Here is a 15,000-nt window from a genome sequence, read left to right as displayed (position 1 = left end):
ATGATTTGTTTATATCATTCCCCGAGAAAATAGAGAAGTTACACTTTTTTCACAGTAGCATGTGAAATACCCATACCAGAAAATCTTTTTAATGAGAGATATTTTTTTACCCACAATTTATCACATTAAAAGATGATGTGGTGTGTTTGGGTGTTTATTTGTGTTTGTGTTTGGAGGGGGGGGGGGGACATATCCTTCAGTGTTCGTGCAGGAGACAGCCACGCAGCGGCTGATGTGGCTACACTTACGTCATGCCCGCCACGCAGAGGAGGGGGTCGTTACCAGCCTCAGTGACGTGGTGACATAAAGGTGACAGCCATGACAGCCACGACTTGGCTTTCGTAACAAGGACAGCGCCGCCGTGCCTTTGTCCTTCGTGCAGTGCAGGTGAGCGAGGCGGTTCGCTCAGCCCTCGGCGGGGAGGCAGGGAGGGGGGCGGGCGTTGTGGTGCGACTGTATAATTATTCCCTTCGCATGTCTTGCAGTTTACCGGTTGATTGCCGTCTCTATCTGGCAGGCGATGGCGATGCGCGTCTGCAGTATGGGAGCCGAAAGTGTGCGAAGAATGCTCGGAACTTAATTGTACTTTTTGTATTATTTCGGATCCAAGATAGTTCCTGTTAACCATGAATAGATCAGAATGAAAGATACTTAAATCAGGTCTCTGTATCATAGGCTTTTGTGTTTTGAATGCAGAGAAGGAAAGTGAAGTAAAGATCGGGAAAGACACAGAGAAAGAGAAAGAGAGAAAGACAGAGAGAAAGAGAAAGAAAAAGAGAGAGAGAGAGAGAGAGTGGGAGAGGAGAGGGAGAGGGAGAGGGAATGTGCGCCTGAAAGCCCCCATAACCTGTCGGCAACGAAACATTTCAAGGTGGACAAGTACCAGGATGGTGACCGCGACCAGGGGACCCAGCTACGGATAGGTGACGGGGAAGGGTCGTGACAGTGAAGTGATGCTAACGTAGTGATGAGCCCAAGTAGTAGTGGTACTATAGTATGAGGTAGAATAGGAATGTGCATTATGTGTAGGCATCATCATCATCACCATCATCATCAGTCATCATCATCATCGTCATCATCACCATCATCATCCTCTTCATCATCAATCATAAGTCATAAGTTATCATCAACATCGTCATCGCCATCGCCTCTTTCTCTACCCTTGCGTTTGCCATTGATACAGCCAAAAAGATACCCCGCCCCTGCCGGTGCAGCAGGGCGAGTCGTAGCATCTTGGGTGGCTGAGCAGGTGGCAGGTATGAGCGGTAGGCTCCCCTCCACGCCTTGATCTCTGACCCTTGACCCTGCCACCCCTGGAAGAGGCGGAGGAAAGAAAGAGGAGGGAGAGTCACTGAATGATATTAGACCTTTGGGTATCTGAGAACGAGACATGTCCGTACAGATTGATAGGCCATCGTTAGCATTTGTTACTTTTTCTATTGTGCGAAAGTGTTTATTATTGTTATTATAATTATTATTATTATTATTATTAATATTATTATTATTATTATTATTATTATTATTATTATCATTATTATTATCATTTTTTAAAATATATCTACCTGAAGTTCCTGGGAAATAGAAAGGGTGGGGGGAGTGTAGAAGAAGGGCTCACATGTGTTCTCACTATCACGGTGTCTATCGACCTCTGGCAGAAACTCTTTCCCGGATACAACCTGTTCCCATAGTTTAATAAGGAATGCATGAGAGAGTGCAGGGTTCAGTCATCTGTTGCAGCTTCTTGATATCGTTAAGACAGTGCATTTTAAGGATGAAAGAATTTGAGTGCCTGTAAATATATGTTATAGATTATATATTTTTTCTCTCTCTTTCCAGGCGCCGACTTGGCGACTATGGGGCGAAGAAAAAACAGAAGACGCCATCTATACCGTGTACCTGAAGAAGGTTCGCTACCATCATCCTTCCAGGAGTATAACGCAAGTATGTTGAACGCTACCTGTTTCGGATTTATCGTCAAAATATGAAGTATTTTTCTATCAGAAAAATATATTATATATATATTTTTTTATACGTTTGTTGCTTTATCATTTTTATACTGTGCTTCATTTTTTTTTACATCAGTACAGCTCAAGAATTCAACAAATATTCGTTACTTAATACCACACAATTCGCATATAACTAACGAAGAACCTCCCCCTTTCTCCTCCAAGGAATCTGACGATGACGAGATCTCCCACCTGGAATGGGAGACCGTCCGGGTTCGGTTCCTCAAGGCGGGAACCCTGGAGAAGCTTATCGAGTCCCTGGCATCTGATTCCGGCGAGTTGGAGTCGACTTTCGTGAACGTCTTTCTTGCGACCTACCGCACCTTCGCCTCCACCAAACAAGTCCTAAACTTAATTCTCGACCGCTACCTCGCCCTTAACTCAAGTAGTAATAAGATAAAAATACCACCACATCTCCGGGAAGATCATAAAAAGTGAGATTGAGTTTTAATCCATATGATTTTTTTTTTTTCTATTGCACTTTCTTTGTATTAGGGATCCAAATAGAGAATGATTAACTCATATAGCTAAATTTATTGTATAATTCAGTGGACATAGAATACATTACCACAGCAGCCATCCTTCAATTATCCCCGCACTTCCCAGGGCTTTGAGATTAACCCTGCAAGTATGGCTGGATGCCTACCCAGAGGACTTCCGGGACCCCCCCAAGTTCACGTGTCTGCAGCAGCTGCGGGAGTTCACGAGGGCCAACCTCCCGGACTCCGACCTCAACATCAAAGTCGGATACAAGCTCGAGAAGATGAGAAAAGAAGAAGAGACGAAAGGTGAGGTCTTATCCGTTAGAGAATGTTCAGATGCAGATTTCATGAGATTGATTAATGCCCCCTGATTAGCATGAGAAAGTTAATTGTAATAGTTAAGATTATTTCTCAGTGATAATAGTTTCTGCATTTGATTTATTTCTGCTTACTGAAACATATTATTTTCCCTAGGTTCTCCCATGTTGGAAAGGATATTGTCATGTGAAGAGATGAGAATCCATTGTTCCTCGCCCATGAAAAATGGACACCACCAGCCTTATGAATTCCTTGATATCTCAGAAGAAACTTTTGCCCAGCAGCTAACAAGAATGGACACTGTAAGTTGTTGTGAAAAGAAGTGATTTATTGATATTTGTTGATTTTGGATTTTACCCAGTGCCTGTGATTTCTTGTTTTGGGTTTGAGATCTGCTTTCTGTTTTTTAATGTTAAAGTGAATCATAAATCATATATCTTCCACAGGTTCTCTTCAAGGGCGTTGTGGCCCATCAGTGCCTCGGTTCAGTCTGGTCAAGGAGGGACCGTGGGCGAGGGGACTCTGCAGCAACAGTGACAGCTACAGTAGACCAGTTTAATGCAGTCAGCTTCCGTGTGCAGTCTACCATCCTTGTGGACACTGAACTTAAGCCTTCTCAGCGTGCCAGACTCATAGTCAAGTGGATTGATATTGCTCAAGTATGAAAGTGAAATAATTACTTCCAGTGTTCTTTACTGCCGCTGAATGTTATAAATGAATTACACCCTCCTTGTAGTATGCACTATATCAATTGCTGAATCGAGTTTAATGTTAAGCTCCTGAAAATTGTAACTGAAACAGCATGAAGTGAGACCATGCTTGTTTATGCCCAATGTAAAAGTACCATATCTTTCTACATCATATTTTTCTGTTCTCTGTTAGGGAGCATGTAACAGGAATCTATGCTCGTCTTTATGCCACAAAAATATTTTCTTGACATATATGAATAAGTTTAGGAGTGATCAGCTGTAATTGAATTGATGATTTATGTGTGCTTTCTTTTGAAAATTACCAAGCTAGATATTTCTTTAAATTAAATATAGCTTATAGATTAATATCTTCAAAGTATGCGGAAAAATACTGACCACCAGTCAATTTCCTTATAAATTCAGCATAATAAACAAAATTTTATTTAACAGAATTTGAATTTGTTAGACTGGCAGCTCTTTCTAATAAATCTCTACTTTTCAGGAGTTGAGGATGCTGAAGAACTTCTCTTCCCTGAAGGCCATCATTTCAGGATTGCAATCAAATCCTATATACAGATTGAAGAAGACATGGGGTGCTGTCATAAAGGATAAGGTATAATATCTCTTTCTGTAAATTGAAAGATAGTAGACTATGTTGATTGACTTGATTGAAGTTTTGACCTGCAGATGTCATTGTATACCCAAAAAAGTGGAATAGAAGGCTTGGAATATTGTTTTTGTATAGAATATTGTGACTGCCAATAGTTTTTATACAAATAGATAAGATGAATGGAATTGTAGAGTGGAGTTTTTATTTTATTTCAGTATAAAGATCTCATTTACTCAAAGTCCCTGGGGTTTAAATTTCTTTGGTTTTCCCTTAGGCTGAGCTCTTTGAGGAATTGGCAAGAATCTTCAGTGAAGAAAATAATCAGCTGAACCAGCGAGAGTTACTCATGAAGGAGGGAACTGCCAAACATGCAGAGACTGCTCATGCTAATGACAGACATCTTCCAAAGGCACTAGAGAAATTGGCAATTAACCCATTGGTGAGTAATAGATAATAAGGATATTTATTTTCCTTCCTCTGTTTTCTATATGTTCTTGCCTGCATATGTCATTTTGGTTTAAGATATTGCATAAATGATATTCAGAAATATGAAATGTACTAACTAGTATAAATTCACAAAATTATAGGACACATGAAATTTGATCAGTCAAGATATTTGATTAAAAGATACTGGGTGCCTAGTACTAAATAATCTTTTTTGATTTCAGGCTGTGAGTTATGGAACCATTCCATATCTTGGTACATTCCTGACGGATCTCACAATGATTGACACAGCTATTCCAGATACTGTGTCTAATGGCCTCATTAACTTTGACAAGAAGCGTAAAGAATTTGAGGTTCTTGCTCAGGTTAGTATTTCACAGGCTGGTACATTTGTTCAGACAAATGAAGAAGAGAAAAAATGGGTTAAAATCTGTGAAATAGATTTAAACATAAAATCAACTCTTGTATAATACCACTAATAGTTTGTATACATTTATTGTGGATGATGTATTAATTCAGTTTTTGGGCCACACAGATACGTCTGCTACAAGGGGCAGCTAATGCATACCAGATGGTAAGGGATGAGATGTTTGAGAGATGGTGGGACTCAGTATTGGTTTTAGATGACAAGGAGGCTTGGAGGCTGTCTTGTCAGATTGAACCCCAAGGATCTTCAGCTCCATCATCAACTAGAGAGAGTAGAATGCGGAAAAGAGCACAGTAAGTATTAAATGTTCCCATTTTGTATTTTCTGTTGAGCTTTAAATTCAATCATTCTTAATATATGATTTTTATGGTCTTCACAATTTTTGTTTGATTGACATGGAGTTTATGGGCTTATAGGGCCAGTACCCCATAAACAATTATTTTTTTTCTTCTGGTCATTGCCATAAGTGTGACTTTGACATACTGTTAATGATAGTAACAGAAAAAGTGGATTGGGTTGGATAATTAAGTGTCTGTAAAGTAGCTGCTTCTTTTAGAAACAAGATATTCATTGGATGAGTGTGAATGCATGGTGGAATCTTTGGTACCTTCCTTTCTGAAGGAATATTGGCCAACTTCACAGTTGCTAGTTCTTCATTTTTATGATTTAAGATATTAATGTTTTGTCTGTAGGAGATAGAAATATTCAGTATTTTTTTTTTTTTCTTTTCTTTTCTTTCTCTTTTCTCCTTTTCTTTCTTCCTTATGTTAAATGCTTGATATTTTTACAGATTTAGTCACAGGAAGAATGACAGCATAGCAAGTACTTCTAGTGGATCATCTAGTAGTCAGTTCTTCTTTGATAATGATTCAATCAACAGCCCAACAAGTCACAATGACACATGTTCTCTTGAGAGAAAGGTATTTAGAATGTGCATTCTTGTTATATTAATTATTTGCATCTAGAAGTTCTTGGTGATTCATCAGTAAATGTATGAATTATTCAGAATATTATTTTATATAATTTGTATGATAAGTTCTCTCACTTTGTACATTGTTTCACTTTACAATATTTAACATTGCTGTTTGCCCTCAGATGTCAACTTCTTCAAGCAGCTCGTCCCTACCTTCCCTTGATGTTTCTGTTCACTCTGGTGGCACTTCCACATCTGGTCGAACACCAGATCGTACCTCAAGCAACTCGCAGCAGCAGCAGTCAACGCAATCTCCTTATATTACTCCAGACTTTTACATTATTAGAGTTTCAATTGAGAGTAGTGCCCATGAAATTGAAGGTAGATAAGTTTCACTGCTGAGAGTCATAGTACTTGAAAAGAAAAGTGTGTTATTTTGTTTGCTTTGTTTTTCCAGTGAAATATTTTTGTCTGTAAAATACTTAAATACAATTCTTTTCATTCCAGGTGTTAATCTCTACAAAAGCATAATGCTGAGCAACTCAGAACGTACGGTGTCAGTAATTCGAAAAGCCATGGAAAAGCATGGATTTGAAGGCAATCCAGAGGACTATACTCTTGCACAATTCCTACCTGATGGTGGTAAGTTTAATGATGTGGTAGATATGTACATTTCATGCATTGGCCAGAAAATGTTATAATTCCTGACTGTTTTTCAAATAGAAAAAAAATGCTTAAAAAAGAAAATGTAGATATAAGAAAGTGTAATTGTTACTTTTAGTGTGATATGCTAGTTGATAATTGCATTAGAAAATTATGTTTGAAAATTAGCATAAGGAAAAGATTGGTAAAGTGTTTGTAATATGTATGATTTCTATTTTTTCTTCCACAGAAATGCTACTTCCTGCCTCTGCTAATGTATACTACGCCATCAACACTCAGTATGACTTGAACTTTGTTCTTAGACGGCGAAGACATGGTGATGAAAACACAATAATCAGAAAGAATCCTGTTAAAGATCACAAAATGAGGAAAAAGCTCCTGATGGCTTAGTTTAAGGATCTCTTAACTAGTGATGCATCACTTACCAAGTGGTGTCAATCACTCTGCCTGTGGACAGCTACAGCATTGGCACTTAACTTGTGGCTTTTCACTTAGTTTATATCCAATACTTCCATTTTTGGCAACTTTACTTATCAGTCACTCATGACAATTGAGCCATGAGACATGAATATGCGCCACTGATTCTCTGGCCTACTCATTATACAATGTATAAAATGCAAGAGACATTTTACACTAAAATGTTAAAACCTGTGAGGGTGTGCCTAATACACAAATGTGTGCGTGCTTGTGTGTGTGCGTGTGTGTTTGAGTGCATGAATTTAATGAGAAATTCAAACTCTGTCTTACAATGACTGATTTTTATTCAACAATTTATCTTAACTACTGAATCCATTCCCTGTGAAATTTTGATTTCTAATATTCCTGGGTTGTAAAAGTGGAAATTTGTAAAAAATTTCCCAGGGCTGTGAATTTATTCTTGCTTCTCTGGCTGTTATGTGGTCTTATGCATGATAATTTGGGGGGGGGGGGGGGGGGTCTCCAAATTGATAATGATGAAATCATGTTTGATTGTCTTGTATAGACTAAATATTGAGATTTTTTTTTGTAAAACATTGACAATCAGACATGCCATCATATTAAAAAATACTCAAGTATTGTGCATCTACATGTTCATTTGATTTTTTTTATGCTTTGAAGTTTTCACATTTAAGCTTTAATTTTTTATATTTTTGGAATCTGGTGAAAACTTGAGTTATGAGTTACGAATGTACATGTTGACCACAATTTGATTTTTATTTATTACTCTTTCTTAGCACCCTTCTGTAGCACCCTTTTAGAGTAGTCTCGTGGGGCAATGATATTTGTCTTGAATTAGAGACCGAAGCTAATTCATGACAACACCACGTGATAGGGAAAAACATTTCCTATTATCTTAAAAGATAATAGAAAATGGATTACTGTGCACATGACTTGCTATATAGACCTAAGCTTGTCCTAAATTACTTTTTTTTTTCAATAAAAAAAAATAATTTCTCAAGTTTCTGTACTAAAAAAAAAAAAGATGCTTTCCATTGTCAGAATTAAATTTTGGCCTGAAATTCTTGTAGTTTTACTGAGTAAAAATATGCAACTAGTAGATTATCACCACAGTATTGGTGTGTTTATCCAGAAAAGAATTGAGGCCAACTTTAACTTCCTAATAGCCTTGGTCTCTTTGTCACTCAAAGAGTTGTTTTACAGAGTTCAAATTTTATCTTATGATATTGTAAATACTGTGTAGGCTATGTTGTATACTTGTAAAAACACTATATTGTTACCTTTGTAAATAAATTTATTATTTCTTGATGTTATTTATGTTCCCTGTATTATGCTTTAATAAGATAAAATAAAATTGAAATAAAGATGTACTGAAGCATAATAAATATACTCTCTATTGTCTCTAAAAATTACTTGCAAAACTGTTATTATGGATACAATTAAACTGAAACTAGCACAAGTACTAATCAAGAACAACTGTAATTATTTGTCTAAACTTGGGTAACTTTTTGAAATTCAAGCAATATGAAGAACAATGTATTCATTGCTTTTAGTGCCTTCAGTCATTAATAAAACCTATCATCAGATATTTGCTAAGTAGGACTGGAAAACAAGTCCATATAACTAAGCAATGATTTCTTAAAGTGCAAATTACAGATATTAGGTTCAATTCATAAATATACTGAAAACAGATTTGCATGAACGACTGGGTGTACATAGAACATTTGTAGAGATAGAAAGAAAAATGGAATTAAGACACATTAACGCAATGCCGCCGGGGAAAACGAACAAAAAAAAGGGGAAAATGCTGTGCCTATTTTCTATATTTTTTGTGAAATGTCTGCTCATAGATGGCTCTGCTAGTGCTTAGCCATAAAGGAGTCAATTAGTAGACCTTGTGACCGTACCCGATTTGAAATGGCGGGAAAAACGTATTTTTTACCAGTGCTATGAATATCAATGGTGTTATTCTTATTATAAATATTATAATTATTAAAATGTTTTTTAACATTAGTAACAGCAAAATAAGATAACGTAAAATATTTCGTAAATCAAAGAAAAGGGTAAACGGACGAGACAGGCAGTACTTGTAACTGGCTCATTGGTGACTTAGTACAAGTGTAGCCATCTATGTGTAAAAACAATCAAACAAGTACTCACAGTGGGCATAGCATGTGCGTACACGTCATACCCGTTCGCATTGGGTTAAAGATTAAATAAGGCTGAAAAAATATAATCTAATTCTTAATAATATGTATTTGCATAAAACTGAAAATGAATGGCAATAGCACAGGTCTGGAAAATATATAGTATAAATAAAACAATAATGATATTTCCTCTTTTATTTGATATCCACACATGGTAGCAAAAAGTAATAATATATCTTTCCTCTCCTATAAATAAGTCACAGCAATCATTCTCACAAAAGAGACGCTATGTCATAAGTATCTGAATGTTCAACTGCTGAACAATATTTTGCACCTCTGTACCAGAAAAAATACATAACCATTTGGAAACTGGGAATTTCTACCTTGTAATAGTAATTTCTATAGTGCATTCAATCTGGATGTCTAGCCATGCCCCTTCCCACAGTGTAATCATTAGGGGATCATGACTTGCATCATTCATTGGTGCGCAGGACAACGAACAGTTTATCAGAAATCTTGCAGAGGAAGTCAAAAGACATTTCCTAGTAAATGACCTTTGCCCTGCCTATCAAGCCCTGAGAAAGCTGAACTCTAAGCCCTCTTCACAGACAACTGCAATCTGCTCAGCGTGACCAGATAATCTCAGATCCTGTTGGGGTGCGGGTGCTTTGGTCTGAGAATTTTGAGCAGTTGTACCAAGTTAATCCACCAACAATTAACTTGGATGCGGGTAGTGTCGAGATTCCTTTGCCAGACCTACTCATCAGTGATGATCCACCCTCCCTGACTCAAGTCAGGGCAACGATCTCCAAGAGTGGTAAAGCAGCAGGTATCTGCAGCATCCTAGTTGAATTATTAAAGGCTGTTGGAGAACCTATGGCAAGGGGCTGGCATGCTGTCCTGCCTGCCATCTGGCAGACTGGTATCATTCCCCCTAACCTGCTGAGGGGTGTGATCATTCCTCTCTGGAAGGGGAAAGAGGATTGGTGGGACTGCAGCAATCATCGGGGCATTACACTACTCAGTATACTGGGCAAGGTTCTCGCTCACATCCTTCTGAGACATATCAGAGACCACCTACTGAGGCACTAGATGCTGGAGCAATCTGGATTCACTCCTGGTAAGTCCACAATAGGCCATATCCTGGTGCTTCGAGTCACTGTAGAGCCCCAACATGAGTTCAGGCATGGGTTGATTGCTCAAGAAGGTGTTTGATATAGTGCATCACAAGTCACTCTGGGAGATCCTGAGACTGAGAGGAATTCCAACAAGGATTATTGGATTAATAGCAAGCCTGTATATTGGTACTGAGAGTGCTGCAAAGTGTGGTGGGGGCCTGTCATGCTTCTTCCCTGTTAGTTCAGGAGTGAGGCAAGGCTGTGTTCTTGCACCAACACTTTTCAACACTTGCATGACTGGATACTGGGTAGAGCTACTTACAGACCTTGACTTTGCTGATGATGATGCTATTCTTTCTAAGTCTCTGGAAACCCTAGAGGCAGCTCTTGATGCATTTAGCAATGAAGTGAAGCCCCTTGGGCTAGAGGTCTCCTGGATCAAGATAAAGATCCAGGACTTTGGGGGCCTGCTAGGAGATCCTGTTTAGTCAGTACATGCTTGCAGTGAACATCGAGGTCACAGAGAGCTTTATATACCTTGGTAGTACAGTTCATGACTCCAAGCTGTCAGACCAGGAAGTCAGTAGACGGATTGGCCTGGCAGCAGGGGGTAACAGTTTTACTATACAGTAGTGAAACCTGGGCGCCATCTTGAGCTTTGGAATCTCGTCTTGATGCTTTTTGTAACACGTCCTTACACCAGATCATGGGGTACAGTTGGCGGGACCATGTGTCCAACCAACGGTTGCACTGTGAGACTGGTACAGGACCTGTTACTTGAACAACTTAGGCTATACGGGTACCTGGCTCGTTTCCCACAGGATGATCTTGTCCACCAGGTTGTTTCTGTTTGAGACAACTCTGGGTCAAGGAAGCCTGTGGGATGACCTAGGAAGGCATGGCTTGGGCAGATCAATCAAACCTGTAATGAAGAGCTATAAATGGGCCAGGCCTCTGCCTGGTGGCTCGCCATGAGGGACCCTTGTAAGTGGAAATGAGGGGTGTATGCAGCTATGCGCCCCCACTGGTGTTAGCTGATGATGAATCATATGACTGACAGGGATGTTTTACAGTTGGTAGGAATAATATCTGACACCTAATTATAGTGATAGTATTTGCTTCTTCTCAAGTTCAGCTTCTCATCAATTTAAAATTAAGTTTTTGATATTAATCATTTATTAATGGCACATGACTGAAAAGTTTGACTATAATTGGATTTGCTATTTTTGTGGTGGCACTAAGTCACCCACCATTGGGTAAATGCTTAATTACTGATCAGCTGATCAGTAATCATGTTCAGAGGGAAGGGAGCGAATGAAGCCTATACAATTACAAATTCTTTCATTTCAAAAACTACCTTGGTTCTATCACTGATAATGTATGCTAACCATCATAATCTTTTGTCTTAGATGTACTTTATTCTTGATATGATAGCTCTTATTTTATGCCTATGGCCTCTCCTTAGCTTTCATCTATTTTAGAGGCTTATTCACAATTATATAGATGAATACTTGTAATGCAAAATAACTACAGAATTAAATCTGAAGCCGTATGAACATACCAAGCCCACTGTGTGTTTAGTTTATTAATTCTCTGTTCACATAGATGGCTCACCAATTATCCAACTACTAGTACTATCTCACTTTTGGAAATATGTTCTTTTATCTTATATTGCTGGTAGTAATGTCACTAACACTATTTTAATTATAATGTCTCTAATAATAACAGCATCAATATTGATGAAAAATGAAATCAAGTGAGGTCACAAGGTCAACTAACTGACTACTTGGTTGCTAAGCACTTGTGGAGTCATCTATGTGCAGAGACATTTCACAAAACAATACTACAGTGAATACTACATTTTCCCCGTGGCTGTGGATTAAAGTTTTGTTATCATGAAATGTTATCAGGTTAGACATCGAGTGATGGCGTGTGGTGAAAACAATGTCACTATGGCACTAACAAACCATGGCATGACTATATATCCAGACTGAACACACTTTACTTAACAAATACATCTATAAAACAAATTAAGTTACTTTTTTGGCACAGATTACAACCCTGTTAGCTTACGTGAAGGAACCTTGTGAGTATACATACTCATAATCTTTTGATGTTACTCATAAAACAAACAAGAAATGAATGGAGCATTTGAAGTTATATAATATCTATTTAACAGATTACACACTCCTTAATGTGACAGCAATCTAGCTGCTTTACTGAAAATAACCTTCTAAAAAAATAAATATTGATTTTTAAACTAATAACCTTAAAATGCAGCTGTATCAAAAACTGATAAAATCACTCACTATTTCTCTATCCTTTGGTGACACTTTGGTCCATACTAAAGGCAATTATTCTGAGTATTTTGCAACTTGCTAATTTCGTTAACCAAATTCAGATCAAAGGCCCAAGGATTTGTCATACGCATGCTGCCATTTCCACCAAAAAAAAAATGCTTAAAAATATTTAAACCATTATATCTAATCTAATGTTAACAAACAAGAACTATATATATACCAAAATTCTGAAAAACTAAATACATAATAAAGCTAAACATTATCAAAAAATTTCAGTCTGAAATCATAAAAACAAACATTCCTAGAATATAATAGAGAGCCTTTGCAAATAGCAGTTTTTAACAATAATACACCTAATATGTCAAGATTTTCAGATATCTGAACACATATTTCACAGAATGATATATTATTAATGACTAATTTGATTGTGGCAAATGTCCACTGTAATGACATTTTTTTATTGCCTCAAAGAGCGATGACTGGGGCATCCTGAATAATAACATGAACTTTGCTTATTCAAAAGCAAGGTTGAATCTTAGGTGCTTACCGAAAGAAAAGAAAGGAAAAATACTCTTATAAGAAACAGCACTGGTCAACGTCTTCGAAACAATTTCTTATGGAATATGTATATTTGCAAAACACTAAAAATTGCATTCAAGGCAAGCAAAATGGCCTGAGCATATGTATATCTAGATATGGTAAGTACTATATTTTGTTCTTAAGCAACAAAAATATTTAGAGGCATGTGTTATTTAGGTTTAAAGCTATACAGTATCAAAAAATTAAAATCTGTAACTGTTAATAGAAAACTCCATTTGCCTGACTGAGAAGGTAATTCCTGAAGAACTCATGAAAAAAAAAATACATGAATAATGTATATGTAAAATAAAATGCATTGATACATTTTACTTTGTTAAATGTTTATTAATCATGGCTCTTTACCTTACCGAAGTTAATTGTGACTTAACCCTGATGTAGTGACACACATACTACTAAAAAAAATTAATGAAAAAGATTACCAATCATGTAAAAATTGCAACAAAAGCAACACAACAGGGCTAATACAACACTGAAAAGTAATATCAAGAACAAATGATTCTTTAACTTTGAAGGGCACTATATTACATAAATGTATTTACACATCAATGTTACATTTCAGTAGAAAGATGGTAAAAGATGTATGCATAGTGTGTTTCATTCAGGATAAATGTCTTTATGGAAGACATTATAAAGGCAGAATATCACTTAAAATATGCAGCACCTTAATCCATTTCATCTACAAGAATGACATAATGGCAATCATTTGTTAGATCATCAAGTGTTTCTACAATAATATTATCTGTTGGCGGCTCAATGGATTCTTGTTCCCCAACTTCGTATATGACCTGTTCTCCCTGCGGCATTTGTGGCACTAGCAATAATTCATCTTTAGGTTTATTAGGAACATCATTTACTTCAATACTGAGATTTCTTGTTTCCATTAGAGTATGTGCCTCTTTCCCAGGTTGGACATTTAGGTTCAAAGTGTTTTGTGATTGTGAATACGTATGCCTATTTTTGCTTCCTCCTGCATCATATTTTTTTGCAGTTCCATTGCTTACTTTCCGTTTATTGCAGACTGAGGAAGAACCATTGTCTGAGTCTACAATTTTGGTTCCTTGACTCCTCTTTCCTAGAGTTTCATTAGGTGAAAGCTTTGATGAATGGCATGCTGAAGCCAAATCAGTCTCGTTCCTGAAAAAGTGCAACTTGTTATGAAGATGATGAAGAGGAAGGTGAAGAGGAAGAGGAGAAGGAGAAGAAGGAGGAGAAGGAGGAGGAGGAGGAGGAGGAGGAGGAGGAGGAGGAGGAGGAGGAGGAGGAGGAGGAGGAGGAGGAGGAGGAGGAGGAGGAGGAGAAAGAGGAGAAGGAAAACGAGGAAGAGGAGAAGGAAAACGAGCAAGAGGAGGAAAAGGAGGAGGAGGAGGAATAGGAGGATATGAGGAAATGAGGATATGAGGAGGAGGAGGAGGAGGAGGAGGAGGAAGAGGAGGAGGAGGAGAAGAGGAAGAGAAGGAGGAGGAGGAAGAGGAAATGGAGGAAGAGGAAATGGAGGAAGAGGTAGTAGAAGAGGAGAAGGAGAAAAGGAGGAGCAGAAGGAAGAAGAGGAGGAGGAGGAGGAGGAGGAGGAGGAGGAGGAGGAGGAGGAGGAGGAGGAGGAGGAGGCAGAGGAGGAGGAGGAGGAAGTGGAGAAGGAGGAGGAGGAGGAAGTGGAGAAGGAGGAGGAGGAAGAAGAGGAGAAGGAGGAGGAGGAGGAAAAGGGGGAGGATAAGGAAGAGGAGGAAGAAAAAGAGGAAAAAGAGGAAAAAGAGGAAAAGGAGGAGGAAGAGGAGGAGGAAGAGGAGGAAGAAGAGGAGGAGGAGGAGGAGGAGGAGGAGGAGGAGGAGGAGGAGGAGGAGGAGGAGG

The 15,000-nt window shown here is 38.1% G+C and overlaps 2 protein-coding genes across 10 annotated transcripts in view; one reads left to right on the top strand and one right to left on the bottom strand.

The window, feature by feature from the left end:
* The window catches only part of LOC125027754 (ral guanine nucleotide dissociation stimulator-like), a 123,415-nt gene extending 115,119 nt beyond the window's left edge, over window positions 1-8,296 (top strand). For all 9 annotated transcript variants that reach the window (XM_047616885.1, XM_047616878.1, XM_047616879.1 and 6 more), the window contains 13 exons: window positions 1,837-1,941; window positions 2,172-2,440; window positions 2,613-2,794; window positions 2,963-3,108; window positions 3,253-3,465; window positions 3,998-4,108; window positions 4,380-4,544; window positions 4,774-4,914; window positions 5,085-5,269; window positions 5,767-5,896; window positions 6,072-6,270; window positions 6,397-6,531; window positions 6,782-8,296. In XM_047616885.1, the coding sequence (XP_047472841.1) occupies window positions 1,837-1,941; window positions 2,172-2,440; window positions 2,613-2,794; window positions 2,963-3,108; window positions 3,253-3,465; window positions 3,998-4,108; window positions 4,380-4,544; window positions 4,774-4,914; window positions 5,085-5,269; window positions 5,767-5,896; window positions 6,072-6,270; window positions 6,397-6,531; window positions 6,782-6,942 (2,142 nt within the window). In that variant the 3' untranslated portion in view covers window positions 6,943-8,296. The remainder of the gene's footprint in view (window positions 1-1,836; window positions 1,942-2,171; window positions 2,441-2,612; window positions 2,795-2,962; window positions 3,109-3,252; window positions 3,466-3,997; window positions 4,109-4,379; window positions 4,545-4,773; window positions 4,915-5,084; window positions 5,270-5,766; window positions 5,897-6,071; window positions 6,271-6,396; window positions 6,532-6,781) is intronic.
* A 2,444-nt stretch (window positions 8,297-10,740) lies between these two features.
* Window positions 10,741-15,000, bottom strand: part of LOC125028216 (zinc finger protein 557-like) — a 13,989-nt gene continuing 9,729 nt past the window's right edge. Inside the window, exon 7 of the mRNA XM_047617616.1 lies at window positions 10,741-14,289. Coding sequence (XP_047473572.1) covers window positions 13,818-14,289 — 472 coding nt within the window. The 3' untranslated portion in view covers window positions 10,741-13,817. The remainder of the gene's footprint in view (window positions 14,290-15,000) is intronic.

The sequence above is a fragment of the Penaeus chinensis genome, chromosome 8 (genome assembly GCF_019202785.1).
Source record: "Penaeus chinensis breed Huanghai No. 1 chromosome 8, ASM1920278v2, whole genome shotgun sequence".
Taxonomy (NCBI): Eukaryota; Metazoa; Arthropoda; class Malacostraca; order Decapoda; family Penaeidae; genus Penaeus; species Penaeus chinensis.
The sequence above is the reverse complement of the archived record's forward strand: the minus strand, read 5'-3'. Positions and strand labels throughout refer to the sequence as shown.